Here is an 18,270-nt window from a genome sequence, read left to right as displayed (position 1 = left end):
GCTGCTCAATTATTAAAAAATGATAACCCAAAATTTAAGATAAGTACTACTTAATTAACCTTTTCTAGAAGGTCCACAATTGTTTAGGACTGGTACTAAAATTTTAGTAGTACAATGTTTGGTATCAAATTAAAGTGTGGTACAACCCTATTTAGTAGGTAGTACTCTCCGTCATAAAAAAACTTTTGAAATTCATAGTCTAAAAAACTATTTTTAGATATTTGTATAGCTATAAATTATTTCATTAAGGATAAAAAAAGAATTTTAAAGTTAAATTATTTCTTATTCAATTGACAACTATTTGAGAACAACGAAAAAGAAACAAAAGAAATATTATACTAAGATGACATTTTTTTTTGAGACAAACTAAAAAAAAAAGGCATCAGATAAAATGGAACAGAGTGAGTATTATTTTTGTATATAGTAAACATGGTATCAACAATAGGAGGTACTACTTCTATTTTAACCATCATATTCAGTACTGTTTCTATTCTATTATACTCTATTAATTTAATACAAGAAAGTAAATAGTCGATAAAAATAATGTTATCATAATTAATTTCTAGCATTACTAGTATACACCCTATTTAGTACTATTTCTATACACCCTCGCAAACCACCTCCTTAGGAATGTGAATTGAATTACACGTACAAAAACAGTTGATCCAATTGGATTAAGACCTTGTTTGAATTGATTTATTTTAAATGCTTATAAGTTAAATTAAATAGTTTTTAATTATTTTTTGAGTGTTTGAGCAAATTTAAAAAGTGCTTATAAATACTTATTTTTAAGCAAAAATGATAAAAATAACCCAAAAATCAATTCAAACGAGCTATAAATTTTGTGATGTCAAATATGTATATATGTCTACCGAAGAAAAAAATTGTGTATATATGTTGATGCTAATAGAATTATCCACATCTGACACCACAAAATTGGACTAAAGTTAGGATTCATCTGGATTACTTCAGTTATTATGTAAAAGCTCATTAATTCACAAATTTTCAAGGAAATAAATTTAGGAAGACGTTGAGTTTCCTCATGAATATAAATGCCAAACAATATTTAATACTTGTTTCCTCCTTTCTTTCTAAATTGGAGGAAATAATATAATAATATATGCTGTAATCTATATGCTTTATCATTAAATTACCCATATTGTAAGTGGATAGTGTGGATTGACTCATATTTATCCATAAAACATCAGGTATCCAACCCATTGAATTGATTAATATAAGTTGGATTGGATGAATAACCATATACACCCCTTTTGCTAGCTCTGGTTGAAACAAAGAAGACAAACTTTGGTTTGATCGCTATTGATATCATTTGCTTCACCAACATCAGTTGTGGTGAAGTGTTGGAATTGCTTCACCTTTAACTAGAGGTCTCGGGTTCAAGCTCTGAGTATGAAAAATATAATGTTGGGAGCGACGCCATCGAATGGACCCTCCAAGTTGAGAAAAAGGCACTGACTAATTTTCGTCCCTCCCGGACCACCTTTAAGCAGAAAATAATAACAGAGAAATTTAAAAAGAATAACAACACAAGATTTAACGTGGAAATCCAATGAGGGAAAAACCACTGACCATTCAGAAAAATATTCACTATACGGAAAATTATTACAACCATATAATACACAATATTTCTCTCTCACACCCCAATTCCTAAAATATTATTCTCAAGGAGATCTTCAAGAGAATTATCTCTAAACTCTTCTCTAGTATACAAGTAATTGAATTTTTGGTGATATTGTGTTCATGGTGGAGATGCCTAGTTATAGGCAATTTAGAGGTATGGTTGGTGTTTATGAACACATTTATGCCATCATATTTGACAAAATGTGTGAAAACCATTAGTCTTCTTTCTTGACTTCCATCAACCAAATGCCCACATATTTGACATTTGTTTTCTTCTTTATTCAAACAAATACAACACTCCAGTGCGCTATCGGAATTTAGTCAGAGTTCCACGGACTCCAGACATCGAATGAAAAAAAAAAGATATCACTTTGCTTCGGCCTTCATGCCTATGGATCCCGAATTTAATTTATTAGGAAGGTTATGATTGTTGAAGTGCTTATCATTAAAGAAACTATAAAAATAGGTGATTCACAATTACACGAAGGAAATATATGTCTTCTTTGATGCGAAATGTATAGTAAAAATACTGAAGGAAAATGTGAAAGTTAATTGTAATGTGACTGTAATTTATGAAGATATTTAACAGTCTTTTGTTTTTGGATCAAGCCTATTTTGTTTATATATATCCCTAGGACTTTTAATTCCGTTGCTCATAACTTTGTTAAGTGATTGAATTTTATATTTTTACAAAGAATCTAGATCTCTTGAGAAATGATGTTGTAAATTTCTATACGGACATATTATGTATCAAGAAATAAGCTCAAAGAGGAAAGACAAAGAGCTTGTTTGGACCAAATTATCAATTAAAGACATTTTTATTCATTTTACGTAATTTAAGGGAAGGTTGTATTTATACTATTTTGAAATTGATCAAGGAGGTATTATGACCCCCACGAAGCTGTCTGCTCTATAGCTTATTTGGAAATGGAATAGCAAAGGAGAATGACCAAATTCAAAACATGCACTAGGCAAGAAAGAATGTTGAGAGAATTAACAGGCAAATTTGAAGATTTACAGTCACAGTACACAAACAAACTCTGTTCTAAATTTTGTCTGCTAGCTAAAACTCCTACTACTACTATTCCTCACATTTTAGTTTACAGTGTACAAAGAGGAAATAGAACAAGCCTCTAACTGTTGATTATTCAAATGCTCCATCTGCTCTCTTCTCCATAATAAGACGCTCTTGGTAATAACATCGAACAGTCTGCAGGTCAAAGGCATAATTAAGAATAATTAAAGACTTAAAAAGGGGTCGTTTGATTGATGATTAGAATTATACAGATATATTATTAATGCAAAATTTCGTCATTCCAACTTTATCTTTCGTAAAATAACACATACGTACTAGATATTTACGTAAGTTATATAATGTATTAGTTATGTGGAAAGAAAAACGTGAACCAATCTTTATATTAATGTCTAAAGTTATGCTAATATAAGAAGAAAAAAGCAGGTACCTTTTGATGCAGTGCTATACGATCTCTTGCAGTGAAGAATAGCACTTTGGATTCCGTCATGTTGCTCCAGTAATGAATCATCTCTGCGATTCATCGGCGGCAGCGACGATGAAACTCCGGCGAAGGATGAAGCCGTGGATCGGCTCTTCATTACGTTCTTACATACAGCTCTAAATGCAGCAACTCGGTTCCCCTGTTTTTCTTCCAATTGCTTTCTCGATGAGCTAATCGATTGCACGAACGGCGTTGAAACCTGATCTGATGGTTTAATTTTGTCTGTGGTGTTTCTACACTTGACCAATTTCAAAAACTTGGCTAGTTCAGCAGCTCTTGCAAATTGCTTGGACGACGACGAGTCGTCAACTGAAAATTCGTCCTCTCTCTCTTTCTCGAGTTTGCTTCTTAAACTGTTGCCTCTGGGCAAACTTGTCGTGTTTCGCTGCTTCGGATTTACAGTAGAAGGATCATTAATTCCCGCTTTATCCGGATTTAATTTCCTGAATCCAAAAAAGAAGACACGAAACTTGATACCCGACCCGAACACGGTGACCGGAGAATGAGACTTGGAGTGTGAGTCAATTGGAGAATCAAATTCACCGCTCTTCCCCTGCTTCACGGATTTGGAGTTACAGACTACTCTAGGGCGTCCATCAGGCCCTGTGAACACCAAATCGAAGAACGAATCTTCATCAGGGTTATTTATGTAATCGATTCCATAGATGAGATTCTTAACAGAATCAAAATAAGGGACAGCATCAGTATCAGTATCATCAACGGTGGACGTATTGGGGTCGGCATTGGGCCAGCATTTGAGCAACTTAAAAGTTTTCATGATATCAGAAACAATGTAGGATTATATGATTTACGATGGCTTTGAATGCAGAAGCCAAGAAAAGCAAGGTGGAAATGTATGCTTAATATTGTGAGAATGTCACCTTCATGAGAGCAAAGAGTTGATGTGAACTTCTCTAGTTTTTTAAGAGAGAGAAAGAGAAAACTGTGGAATATTACAATGACTTTGTTGGTTTCGTCGCTTTATATACAGAGGACGTTGTGTCATCGACGTGTGATAACCAAATGTTACCGTGCAGTGGTAAGTCTCTTTTTGTTCTTAATTACAAGTTTTAGACTCTAGTACTATAATTATCTTTGATAGACAAGCAAGCCTATACTCCTAAAATAAAAAGATTTCAACGTGAATTTATATTCTTTTATATTAATTCAAATCAAAGTAGGGGTCAAACACCAAATGGGAACGCACATGTTAGATCAGTTTGGTAAAACCAGATGTATTGAAATTTGGAACACCATCAGTGGGTTCAAAATTTAATATTTTATCATGATATCAAGAGCAAAACTCACTATATTATTTTGATATTCCACATCAGTAGATTTCAAGTTTATTGGTCTCATTATATTATTTTGAGCAATCCTTCGTTTTCTTTTCAAATTGAGTTAGATGAGTAATTGCTTGCCCCAAAACGGGCCGATGGTGACACTATCAAGAAAAAAGAGAAAAGCGAAGCTCTTTTTTTTAAAAAAAAAAACCTTTGCAAAGCTGAAAAATGAGTGTACGTACAGCAGGAAGAGACAAAGAGAAAGGACAGGAAAAGAGGAATAGCATTCCGAGTTAAAGGTGATTGAACAAATTTTGGGGCAGAGTAAGGTGAGGATGGTGACGAGAAACTTCCAAAAAGAAAAGCATAACACATACAAAAAGAAAAGACTCTGTAAAACGCAAGTAATGTCTCTGTTTTTCACAGTAACTATGCCTTTTTTTTTCCTTTTCTTTTCAGTCTGCTTTACAGTGTTAATATCATGACCTCACTTTCTATCCTTTTGAAGGACTCAGTCAGTTAGGCTCTTTGCCATTAAAGGTTTGACTTGCTTCTTTCAAACGACCTTAATTATTCCATTCTTCTTTCTATATTTCCTTTAGTAAAAGACTGTCAAAAGCAAATTAAAGAAAAATTGGTTACATAAAAAATGTATTTACAAAAGTGATAAAAGAAATAAAGTGAGCTATATATAAAGAAGGAAAGGGTAAGCTTTGCAAATTTTACTTTCTTTAGACAAAATGATACAACTTTACTAGGAGTACTAAATTATTTCAATTTTGACCTTGAGAGATCATCAAAGCTCTAAGGTCTAAATTAAACTATATATATACAGCTAGTACTAGTTTTTGTGTTTGTGAACCCTAGTCCAATACATGATCATTGTAATTTTGTAGGCTAGTGACAACTAGCAAAAACAGAAAAATAATGCTATAGAGCCACACTATCACTGCAAATAGCACAAGACTCCATATTTTGAGTTCCATGTCTTCTACGTTGTATGTGTAACAGCATCAACATTAAGTTTCTATTATCATTGATCAGCTCATTAGTGATGATCAATAAGCTTTAGTTCTATTTTCACGAGTTAAATTATCCACTTAGGCCTGTACTGTTATTATTTCTTGAACAGTCAATAGCGGCTAAATATAATTTGTGGTGTAGAACAAACTCATATTCAAAAGACTTAAATTTATTTAAGTCATATATTAATGAGCCACGAAAGAACCTGTTTTTGATAAATGGATATTCATTCAAACAAGACAAAAAGTCATTTCTCATCTCTGAAATGACTTTTTTGTCTTGTAAATAACTTGAAATTTAAAATCTCCATAAACAAGAAAAAACTATAAAAGGAGGAATTCAGAATTGAAGATGGAATTAAGTAAATATATTAATTAATGAGTGAAATACTTTTATCATAATTTTTGGACTTACATGCACAACCTCAACTAAATTAAAGAAGAAAAACATTTTTCAAAAGAATATAGAACCTTTTATCAATGATATATATTAATGGTTAAATACCTAGATAACCTCTTAAACTTTGCACGATTTGTAAGTTAGATATTTTGACTTAGCAAGGAATCAGATAGGCATCTTAAGTTCTTTACTTGGCAAGAGTATGTCTCATGAACACTTGTATATGTCACACCAGCTACGTGAATTTTTTTGATGAGCATATGGTAGTGTTTGACACCGTAACGTCAGATAGTCAAAATTGACATTAAGTTAAGTTGTCTATCTGGTCACTTGTTAAGTCAAACTGTCTAACTTACAAATTGTGTAAAATTTAAGAGGTAATCTAGGTATTTAGCCTAAATTTGCAGTTCATATATATTCACCAGATCAATGCTAAACAATACCTCTTGCCTAAAACCACATGTAAAAGGAATTGAGCTCCAATAAAGCAGGTATCAGTATTAAAAAATAAATCAAAAAAATATAGCACTTCCAACATTCAAGTATATTCTTTTCACAATTCACATTGTTAGCAAATTAAACTGGGCATGGTATTGATATTTGTGTTCAATCAATCCAACTACAACAGAGAAAGGTTGAAGCTTCTTATTTCTTCCCACTATCACTGCAAATAGCACAAGACTACATATGTTAAGGTCGTCCATGTCAATATGTGTAATTAATACAGTAAGACCTCGTTTGGTAGCTAGTAAAGACAATTTATTCATGTATTATTGCATAAGTTATACATCATTTGGTAGTTACTTAGGAAACAAGTTATTCATATATAAAATTAATATGACTTTTCGTTTGTAATTTAGAAACTCGCATAACTAATACATGTATTATTAATGCTTGCATAATTTTGACCAGCGACCAAACAACCCAATAGCATCAATAAAGACACAACAAATAAAATGTTTATCAACATTCAGTTCATTATCAAAACTTTCCCCATCCCCTATAAAAAAAATGCCTAGTCTCACATGAAAGTAAATCAAGATTCTCCAATTGCAATCAGTAATATTGTTAGCAAAAAGGATGCTCATATCTAATTTCCTCTGGGATTTTGAAATCTGCCATGACTTTAACTAATGGTAACGAGAGGTGTCTACGTGGTCATTAGGCTAGTTAAGATGTCTATTTGACAGTTGGTCTCAACTTTAAAGAGTTATCTATGTATTTTGTTAAAAATAAATTGTCTTCTATTCACTTGGGACTAGTGAAAGTTTACCAACTTATTATTTGTACGTTATTTAGTGTTTATACGCGTTATACAACATCTACACATTGTGTATACACAGTATAATACAATGCATATGAGATATATAAGCACGTATAATTTAGATTTAATATGCATAAATAGTATAAAAATACATTATAATGGATATATTTCAATATATATGACTATATAATACAATGCATATGGCTAATTGTGTTCTTTCTCCTATTATATGTCTTTCCTCCATCGACAATTTCTAGCTATATCTTTTTTTAAGGCAAATTTTGTACACTGTCCAGTGGATTTTTATTAATAATAAACATAAAAAATCCTCTAGGAATAAGTACAAGCAAGTGGGGCTAAGCCTTACCTTACCAATCCTAATGAGGTACCTAACCTCTACTAATTAACAACCATGAAGAAAATAGCAGCTAGAGAACTAAATATTTTATGATCATCACAAAGTTTATAATACACTCTATAATGATATTACAAGTTAGGATTCTTATGTAATGAAAAATTATAAAAGCCAAAAAGAAAGTTGAGGTATCAACCTCAAACTTCCTTTTACAAAAGTATGAACTAAAAAAGATAAATTGGCCTTCTAAAAGGAACCTGAAGTATGTTTCTCTTGTCTTCTTCTTCAAATCTGTCTAATAACACTTGATAGTTCATCATTCTTTGGATTTGTTGGATCTTGTTGAAGTTGTTGATACTATCATATGATTCTGCTTCGCCAGCCGGATCGCTAGATGCCTTGGAACAAACCCTTCAGTCACCTTACCATCCCAATTATGCTTTCTTCCATGCTTCTTTTTGTTGTTGCGTTGTTGCCTTGGAGAAATATCTGCATTCCTAGTTGTATTTGCAAAACAATTGTCCAGCATATCCTCTTCCTCACCTTCGTCAAAGATGTCCTCATCATCTAAGTTAGAAAATTTATTTGGGGACAAAGTACTACTACCACCCCATTATAGTTGTTTGTTAATGTTAATAGGTGTAAGAGAAGTCAAATTTTCAATATTAGAACTCACCAAATGATCACTTAAGATTGCAGCAACATCTGTTGATGATGACAACCTTGCCTGGGAGTTACTAACTTGGCACTACTGTAACAATGATTTTCCTACATTGACATCAAATCTTCCCTCTATTGATCGAACTATAAAATTAGATGTTAGACCTAACTCACATCCAAAAAACTAGTTTAAAGGCAGGAGAATTGTCCAAGCCTTATAAGGAGTCCACTCATATCATTAACCATCAATGTGGGACTTTTTGTCATTCTTCAACATAAATAATGTGAAGATTTTGATAAGTCTGAGAATAATAGTATGGATGATTTTCCTGACTTGGTATGATCAAATCTTCCCTCTTATCAAATTCTAAGAGGAGAAATCAGTTGTTATTACTCGGCCAGAAGCACCAAAGTTTTCTTATGCAACTATGTTGGCTAAGAAGACAATCACTTCTCCTAGTTCAATATTAGCCCAAAAGGTTGTCAAGACTGCACCAATTGATCACGTCCTCGTACTGGACCAAACATTGTCGTTGGTCCTAAGGAAAAAGCTGTCTGTGTTAGGGTCCTGTCGAAAAGGTTAAAAGCTTTGGAATTGATTCAGGCACTAAAGAAATTTGGACCCGTCAAACTTGATAGCCTACAAATTAAAAAAAATCTGATTTTGGAAGTTGTTCTGGTACATTGGAATTTCAATCTCATGACTCTGCTCGTGCTGCAGTTGAGGCTGGGAAGATCAAGCATAAGGGATTTGTTTCATTCCGGAGTGAGCCTCCGCTATATGGATATATCAAGCATGAATTGGAGCTGATGAAGATAAACAATCGAGCATGCCAACTAATGATTTTCTGAAACTAGGTGCACTTTTATCCTATGTAGCTGGCTCTTTTACTAATGATTTTCTGAAACTAGAGAAATAAACCTTTTAAGATAGGAGTAAACACTATACATGAGTCATACTTGGCTACAAAAAATGCAGTGATCAACACATTTTCAGAATTCTTTGCATCTCTATAGTACTCCTTATGATCTATATTATCTCGTTGTATCGATGTTGCAATTTATTTAGGATTTGATATGGCACCTGGGTATAACTCAACCCCAAAAGCTTGCTCGAGAGGGGAGGATTGTCCAAGTCCATATAAGAAGACCACCAATCCATTCCCCAACAAATGTGGGACTTTCAACCCACTCTAACGTACACCTCCTTTACGCCCATGCTAACTAGAGCGTGGACCGAAAGTCCAAACAGAAATGGACCTAACTCTGATATCATGTAAAGATATGGCACTTGGGCCTAACTAGCTTTACAACCTTATGAAACCACTGAAAATACCAAGCCGGGGATGTAGCTGTGTGAAGTACAAAGCCAAAAACAAAAATCAGAAAACCTCCTCCCTAGCAAAGCATATTTAAGCAAAAATAGTAAAGATAAATAAATAATGAATAGGAAAATAATGATAAAATAAATAGAGAAGATAAATGACCTAGAGGTTACATAAGTTACAATATATAATTGAGGAATAAAGAGTGAAGTAATGCGGGCAACTAATGCCACCAACGTGCAAAGAAGAAGCTGCCAAGAACTCCATAACGTTCTCTGGAACCTTAGTCACAAATGAAGAATGGCAATTAAGCCAAATCCAACGGACACTAGCTATAATGCCAGTAATGCACTAAAGTGAGTAAATTGGTATATGCACTTTAACAATATTTAACTAATATTAAAATGCTAATAAACCAACATTTAGCAATTATAGCCCTAATAGAGGCAATTTGGTACCCTCCACTGTTGTTCTAAATCGATAAGCTTATCTTAATAAAATTCAACAATGAACCAAAAAATATCACTTCCAATTAACCTTCTCATTTTCAAGATTAATTAAAAAATTAAACTGGACAAGGAAAATTCTGAAGCTTCTTGTTTCCTTGTCAGCTTGATCTGTTAGCTACCAAACCTCCTAATCAAGCATGCATGTTCTTAAAGCAAATGAATTAGGATGTCGTCTACGATTACGCAATAGCCTAAATTCACTTCCTAAAGAGAGGCTCTTAACTTAGCTTACTCCATTAATTATGACTCTCATTAGCAAGAAAAATTTATTTTCATTAATCACCACAACAATTTAATTTAATTATATATGCCTAATTTAATCAAAATTCTTCTTAATATGAATCACATGGACTAGTAGTTTAATTTCTGCATATAAGTTTGGGTTGGGTCAGGTCAAATAAGGTCAAATACTCTTTTAATTGAGTTCGCATTTATTAAATTAAAAAAAAAAGAGTAAGAAATTTACCCATCAATGGATTTTTCGCCGATTTTGGTGCTAGTAAGGTAAATTTTTTGAGATTTTACTATTAGAAATATAGTTATGTCATGACTTTAGTGGGAAAATCATAATTATGTAATTATACGTGAAATTTACCCAATTAGAAAATATTTTCCATGTAAATGTTTTATTGGAAAAATTGGATTTTTTACTCTGTTTTTAGTGTTTGTAAATTAAGCAAAATAATATTATTCCTAGAATATTTATATATGACTATAGCATGGGGATTGGTAGTTTGTTTGGGGGGCGGGGGAGGGAGATTCAGTGGCGGAGCTAGAAAGTTTACTAAAAATTATCAAAATATAAAAAAGTAGACACACATAAAATAAAGGAAATCAACATATAACATATATACAGGCATAAAACTAAAAAGATAACCTACCTAAAAATAATTTTCCGACAAAAGAGTACTGTCATTTGACACCCCTTAGTATAAGGTTGCTCCGACCGTCACTGGGTAGAATGGTCAAAGGGTGGGGCTTTAGGGGTGGTGGATGGATAGAGAGAAGATAATAAATTTGGAATGTCAGTTTTAAAATTTGTTTTTCTTATTTTCATTAGGAAAGTCATTTTCTTCAACTTTTAAGAAATTTGTTTTTTAGAGAAAATTTACGTATATGTAGTGGATGTTGAACCCTCTTTAAATGTTTTCTTTTGTGTTTACTTATTCATATTTTGAGCCGTTAGTGAAAGTAGATGATATATATCAGTATAAGCCGTGAATATTGTCCACACTTGGAGACCGTCACTGTGAGAAACAAAACCGAACCTCCTGCCAATTAGTTCCACAACAATAATAGCATACGTAATCATTTAAAATTTATAATTTATAATTATTCAATTTATATTAAATTCAAGATCTATCAGTTCAAAATAAATATTGTGAATTAGTATAATTGAATTAATTATAAAATTCAATTTTATGGACTAATCCATTTTGTTACAAATGATGAGCTCACTTTGCTAAGCCAATGTAATCTCATCCTAAAAGGTCCAGTTTAGTTCTACATGTCAAATGACGTGACTTATCAAATCAAATGAAGAAGCCAATAGGATCATACTATGTGTTAAAATGACATGACATGCATATCCCAATTAAAGGCCACTAAAAATGTACCATGTGTACAAGTGAAGTGATCTGGGCAATCAAATATAGTCATGTCACTTAAATTTGATTGGCCGAAGAAAACCTGTCTTCATCACTACTCCTCCACTATGTCACTTAAATCTGATTGGTCAAAGGAAAGCTTGTTCTCGTCATAATTCCTCATTTTACAACTATAGATAGAGGCCCTCATAATTCAGAAAACAACAAAATTCTAACAAGAAGCCAAAGAGAGCTTGTGGATCAAACAACACAAATTTCTCTACAAGCTACAAATTCAAGAATTCAAGCACTCAAGCCTTCAAATTCAAGAACAACTCAAGATCAAGACCACCAAATTCAAGAACAAGCTTAAAAAGCCCTTGAATTGAAGTATAATTCAGGATTAAGTCCATCAAGATTCAAGATCAAGCTCGAAGGCCCTTAAATCCAAGTACGAATCAAGAACAAATTCATCAAATCCACCAAATTCAAGATCAAACTCAAAAGTCCTTAAATTTATATTCGAAAAGGCGAATCAGAGGATTCATAGAGATTGTTGTTATGTTGGAAAGAGGCAGTTTAAAATTAATTTCAACTTTTTAGAGAAAAAATGAACTTTTAGAAAAGAAGAGTCGCTATTTAATTTTTTAAAGAAATTAAGAAAACTTAATTTAAAAGACCCCAACAGATTTAAATCTTAAAAATTCAGAGAAAAAGATACGAGGTTCTTATTTCCACTTTGAGAAGATGTTAAGCATTCAAAGTGGCCGCTAACGCTCGGTTATCCACCGATTTGAAAAATTATTTGACTAACTTTTAAAAATATTAATTTAAAAGGAAACGAAGACTTTAAAATTATTTTTTAGAAATATGATCAAACTTAAACATTGAAAATAATATACATGTATATATATATATATAAAAAAATTAAAATTTTATCAAATGACTAAGTAAAGATAGAAAATCATTTAAAGAGTAAATTAACATGAATTGGTTTATCTTTAGGGGAATCTAATTAAGTTAAAAAAAAATTAAAATTAATATCTAAGCAAGCATAAATAACATAAGTAAATAAATTATTACAACCCGAATCAATATAAATAAATAATAAATAACACATGAAAATATGGTCTGGCACTTAGTTTCTGTATGCCTGGACCAAGCTGTTGGGCCACTTGTATTTTGGGCCTTTGGCCCATTTTGCTTTTGTATAACATTGATGTGTATCCGTGTATATTTCGCACTTCCCCCTTGTATCTCCTATATATCAGATATACAGACTGTACATCAGTCCATTTTATTGCTTCGACACCTGCAAATTAGCTACGGGGACCTTGTACACCGACTTCCGTTGATGAGGTTGGTAAAAAGATTTGGGCCTCCTTGGCCCAAAAAAAAATCAGAATGCACAGGAGGTAAAAGTCCATCATGGACTCAAGGCAAGTTTCACAACAAACAAAAAGGGAGACTAAATTAGTAAAAGAAGTAAGAGAGGGCTAATTTAATACATTAATCAAGGTTTAAATAAATAGCACTTAAGTATTTTTTATTTATTTATTTTTAGCAGATTACTGCCTAACATCTACGCACTAAAAGCTTAAAGGCATCCATAATTCTTCAGAAGGCAATATATCTAAAGACAACAGACCACGATAGTTATAAATCAATTAAAATTAAATTAAATCATATCTACTATTGGATTATTACATGCATAGCTTCAAAATGTAGATATGGGGATAATCACTGCATTAACCAGCTCCACTAAATCAATCTTTTATCAAATTTTAATCTGATACCAAATAAAATTAAGAAATAAAAATAAACCACTATCAATTCCTACCCTAACAGATTTGGGATTGAGCTAACACACCATGATAAATTAAAAGAATGGAATAGACTACCATGAAGGGGAAAAGGAACAGAGAACTTAAAATGTATCAAACTATATTTCAAATTTATGAGAAACTGGAAATAGATGGAAAGATAAAAGAAGCAATGAAAGTGTAACAACCCCTAAAATGTTGTATGTCGGTATTTCAATTCTCGATGAAAATAACACAGCCTATGTATTTTGGGCATAACTTTTCATAGGTTGGTCCAAATTAGATGATTCAAATTTCTGAGTAACCAAAACATCATTACCTACAACTTTCATGAAGAACGTATCTTAAGATTCGGAATATAAGTAGATCAAATAAATTAATCTTTGCAAGATATAGTGCTGTGATGGAATTGAGTGTTTATAGAAGAAAATTCATATCTCACTGTAGGTTGCTCCAAATTGGTTGATTCTTTAACGATATGAAACTAGACTTCCATATCTACAATTCTTATGAAGACACCAAATCCTCATAAGGAATTTATCTTATTCAAACACAGCTCCGAAAAAGCATATTCTGTTAAAAAGAACTCATCTTACCTACCATGGAAAGATCTAGATATATTTGACATCATTTATGATATAAATTGTCCTCCATTTAACATCATCCATGACATCAATATATTCCATTAAAGTTTCATATTTTCTTTATAATCATTTTATTTATTGTTAGGTCACTCTTTCTCATCTATAAATACCCATCTTATTTCTTCATTTTATTCATCAAGCTTTCTTAAGCATTTCTTCTCTCTCTATATTTTTTCTCAAATATAGTTTTAATTTTAGTAGTATAAAAATACAACTCCGATGATTCTTATACTCCGGATAGTACACAAAACTCTCCGGCGAGAAGAAAAGGTTAGGGGTCCAAGAGTGTTCCAATTCAGAGTAAACCTTCGAATTTAAGGTATGTAAGGCTTTCATAGCATTGGATTGAGTTCGTCCATGCGCCCAATATTTAAATTCATTACAATTGAGTTATAGTTGAGTTTTATCCAAATCTTGAACTCTAAATAAATTAATTCTTCTTTTATTGAGTTTGATATATTTATACATTAATATTATTATTATTGTTATCTCTCATATTATTAGAATTATTGTTCATGACTACTTTTCCATGAATCCTAATTGATTTGATGTTCATGAATATTTTTACACATGTTTTGAGTAAAGATGTTGGCTTTTTATTATTTTTATTGATAAAAAGAAAGTTATATGAATTAATACTATATATGTATTTTATTGAGTTTTGAAAGAGCAAAAGAGTTGAGTTTGAATGAATTTGAGCAAATGATATTTTGAGCAAGATGTTTTGATGAGATGTAAATGATGTTTTTGGAAGTATAATGATTGATGAACATGAAATGAGATGAGTTTGATGATTTAAATTAAAGTCCAATGAGATTAGATGATGAGTTTAATATGAGCACATATTTTGGGAGTAGTATTGAGCACCGAGTTGGGTAAGATTATAATTGACTCAAACCCCAGAACTACGTAGCCAGCGTAGGATGGAGGCTATGCCTCTTAAGTTCCAAAAAGAGGACTTTGATGAGTGGATCCAAGATGGTGATGTCATTTACCCTGGTAAGGTATTGGATGGATGTGGCAACGACATCGCTTCGTTGTATCATCGCTAGCTCATAAGTTATTATTGTCGGTTAGAGAAACTCTCAACTGAGTAAGCATTGCTTATTACTATGATTTTTATTGTTATATTTTTAAACATGTATTACATATTGATGTTGAGATGATGTTGAGTTTTGAGGTGAGTTTTCTTAAGAGGAGTTTATTGATATCTATCCTAACCTTCCTGTCATTTTACATACTCGTACATTCCACGTACTGACGTCATTCGACCTGCATCGTTTTATGATGCAGATACAGGTGTTAGAGATCCTCAACAGGTGTTTCGTTGAAGATCATTATTTTTCAGCTATTTGGTGAGTCCTTCTTGTATTCGGAGAAACTCTTTATCCTTTAATTATTGTTGAGTATTATGTTTCTTTTAAGGTAGCCATGGACATGTCATTGGCACCATCTAAGAGTATTAGAGGCTTCATAGACAGAGTTTGATGATGTAATTAGAGTAGTTCTCCTTAGAAACTACTTCTTCTAAGAATTATCTATTTTTTCTTTGATTATGACAAGCCCACATTAGTATTCTTAAGTCTTCCACTGATGAATAAATAAGAAATGAGACCAAGTGGTTCTCTTGGAAGCCAGAAATGATTTCTAAGTGCCGGCCACGCCTAGGGTACCCTCTCGGGGCGTGACAGAAAGGACCTAAAGAAATGAAATTGAATTTATCCAAAACAGGTTTGGTCCAGCATAAGAGTCTCAAAGCATGATAAAGACTATATACCCAATACTTAAACAATTTAACAAGAATAGGAGCTATTATATAAGTGATATTAAATGATAAGACTTAAAAGACTCTAATTACTCAAAGAACAGTGAATATCAGTCAAGCCTTCAACATATTCGTATTCTCTCGGATTTGTGCTAAAATATATATCAAACGAACCAGAATATGGCCAACAAGAAAGAACAACATATTATCGTTAGATATTGAAATCAAATTGCCGCCACACACACACTTAATCGTGCCAAAGAGTATAACAACTTTAAAATAACTAAATCATGCTTTCTTTGATTCAATACAGGGAATAAGCGGAGCAGTTGTAAATCAACAGATACCCAAGAGATAAGCTTTACACCTTAACAACAAAAATATACCCATTTGAACGAAACAACAACAGAAACATACTCATTTGAACCAAACATTGATTTACTGAATTAACAGCAAACCCAACCAGTTAAGACAAACATAGACACTCGAAAAGAAAATAAAGAGATGAACAATTTAGAAAAAATACAGCAAAAGAAGAAAAAAAACTTTATTCAACTAACCAAAATATATCAACTAAAACGAGTTAAGATCAAAGGAAAATTTTACCTTTTGGGGAGCAACGAACTTGAGACTCGATGAGCTTTGGATGAAAACGAACCTTTCGCACCACGACTCAACAATAATCAAGGCGAAAAAAAAAGAATCTGGACTTCTAGCCTCTGATTTATGCCTAAAAAAAACACTCGATTATCCTCGTTTTTCCCTTTCTTATATGTGTATCTCCTCTCTGTCTTTCTGTCTCATTTTTTCTCCTTTTATCTCCTTTTCCCCCTCTTTTTCTCTAACTCTCTATTTTTAAACTTATGTCTTTTTTTCAAAAACCAGAGGAGTCATCCCTTGAATATACTGTTTGTCAGGCGTGCTCGAGGAAGAAGATGAGATAGTGCGCGCGGCATGGACACACACACGTCTGTGTGTGTTTTTGCGAGTATGCGTGTATACGCGTCGTAAGTTTGTTGGGTGTGCACCCGTTGGAGGTCTTTTTGTGTGCTTGCTGGAGTGAAAATGAAATTGGGTTTAAGTGAATAAGAAAATTTAATTTGGAGTCGGTGTGCTTTTGGGAATGTTGCTATTGTAGTATATAGAATATTGTTTGTGATGAGCAGAATATGTATTGTTGAGCGAGGTTGTGTAATATTGTCATGTGTATGGTGTGCTGGCAATTGTATTACATGTTGGTGTTGGAATATTAGTAGTGTATAGGTGTTAGGCATTGGATAGGTTAGTGTTGTCAATCGGAAAGTGGGTTTGGGTGGTATGGTTGAAAATAGGAAAGAATAATAGGAGTTAATCATGGCCATCGATCGAAATGTAACGGACGGTTGTGATAGAAAGTTTAGATTTAAAATTACACCACATTGAATTCAATTAGTCTAGAATTGAAATGAATTGGACAAAAAGGACTATGCTTGAAATAGAATGAAGGAAAATTAAATAGATTACTATCTAATTAATAACCATAATACATATATTGAATAAATAAAATCATAAACTTTATTAAGTAGTAATATTTTGTACATAAAGTAACTACTTATGTATATACTATGTAAATATGTGTGTATAATTAATATAGTTAACTAAAATATATAATAAACTTAATTAAGTAATAACTTTTTAAGCACATGTATATAAGACATATTAAAATAGATATGTAACATGTATACATTAATATGAATAAGTAAATTATAAAATAAACTTAGTTAAGCAATATTTTTTATATAAAGAAAATACACACGCATATATATACTAATAGTCACGTAAAACTATTTGAGCGTATGAAACTTGTTATTTAAAAAATAAAAATAAGATAATAGTAATAATATTACTAAATAGCAAAAATGTTATAAATTATGAATGTCAAAAAATACTATTTATTGGTTAAAACTCTTAAATATTTTTTCTAAATTCAATTCACATGATTAAAACAGTGGGTATCATTAATAAAACTTAATTTCTCCACATTCATGTTTTTTACTAAAATAGATTCTGATTCTAAATTTATACAAAGGGTTAAATGACGTAACCAAGACTTGTATTAATGCCCTTATTGATATGAAGCATAATTTAACTAATCTGATATTTTTATAGCTTTTCATACATTATGAATATTTGACGTACAAGCTGTCACCAAACAAAAGTAACTATAACAAAGTTTTTAAAAAAGGGTTAACTAAGTTGTTTTTGTTGTAAAATAGACTAGATTAATAATTTAAGAAGGAGAAAATAATAACAAGAGAGATAATGAGGGAATGAGGAAAAGAGAGGAGTTGTGCGTGTTTTTCTGTATGTATTCTCTAATTCATTTGCACAGAATGTGCATATTATATAGGCATCACTAAGAGTCAATTTGTTGTCTAACTTGCCCAACTATCCAAGTGGGTGGGTTCCACTTGGATAGATACATCCATACATAACA

The 18,270-nt window shown here is 32.0% G+C and overlaps 1 protein-coding gene across 1 annotated transcript; it reads right to left on the bottom strand.

Annotated features, from left to right (window-relative positions):
- Positions 1-2,587: 2,587 nt before the first annotated feature.
- Positions 2,588-4,123, bottom strand: LOC129895643 (membrane-associated kinase regulator 5-like). Its single transcript, XM_055971374.1, has 2 exons — positions 3,105-4,123; positions 2,588-2,851 (listed from the first exon to the last, which is right to left on the bottom strand). The coding sequence occupies exons 1-2, from the start codon at positions 3,934-3,936 to the stop codon at positions 2,790-2,792; spliced, it is 894 nt and encodes a 297-aa protein (XP_055827349.1). The 5' UTR covers positions 3,937-4,123; the 3' UTR covers positions 2,588-2,789.
- Between the last annotated feature and the right edge of the window lie 14,147 nt (positions 4,124-18,270).

Source organism: Solanum dulcamara, chromosome 7 (genome assembly GCF_947179165.1).
Source record: "Solanum dulcamara chromosome 7, daSolDulc1.2, whole genome shotgun sequence".
In the NCBI taxonomy this organism is placed as follows: domain Eukaryota; kingdom Viridiplantae; phylum Streptophyta; class Magnoliopsida; order Solanales; family Solanaceae; genus Solanum; species Solanum dulcamara.
Note: the sequence above shows the minus strand (reverse complement) of the source record. Positions and strands in the feature narration are given on the sequence as shown.

What these genes read in the sequence shown, in the direction of transcription:
- LOC129895643 (XM_055971374.1), bottom strand. Translation starts at nt 3,936, where the DNA reads ATGAAAACTTTTAAGTTGCTCAAATGCTGGCCCAATGCCGACCCCAAT. An exon ending in GTATAGCACTGCATCAAAAG is followed by an intron (nt 2,852 to 3,104) that starts GTACCTGCTTTT and finishes TTTGACCTGCAG; the next exon opens with ACTGTTCGATGTTATTACCA.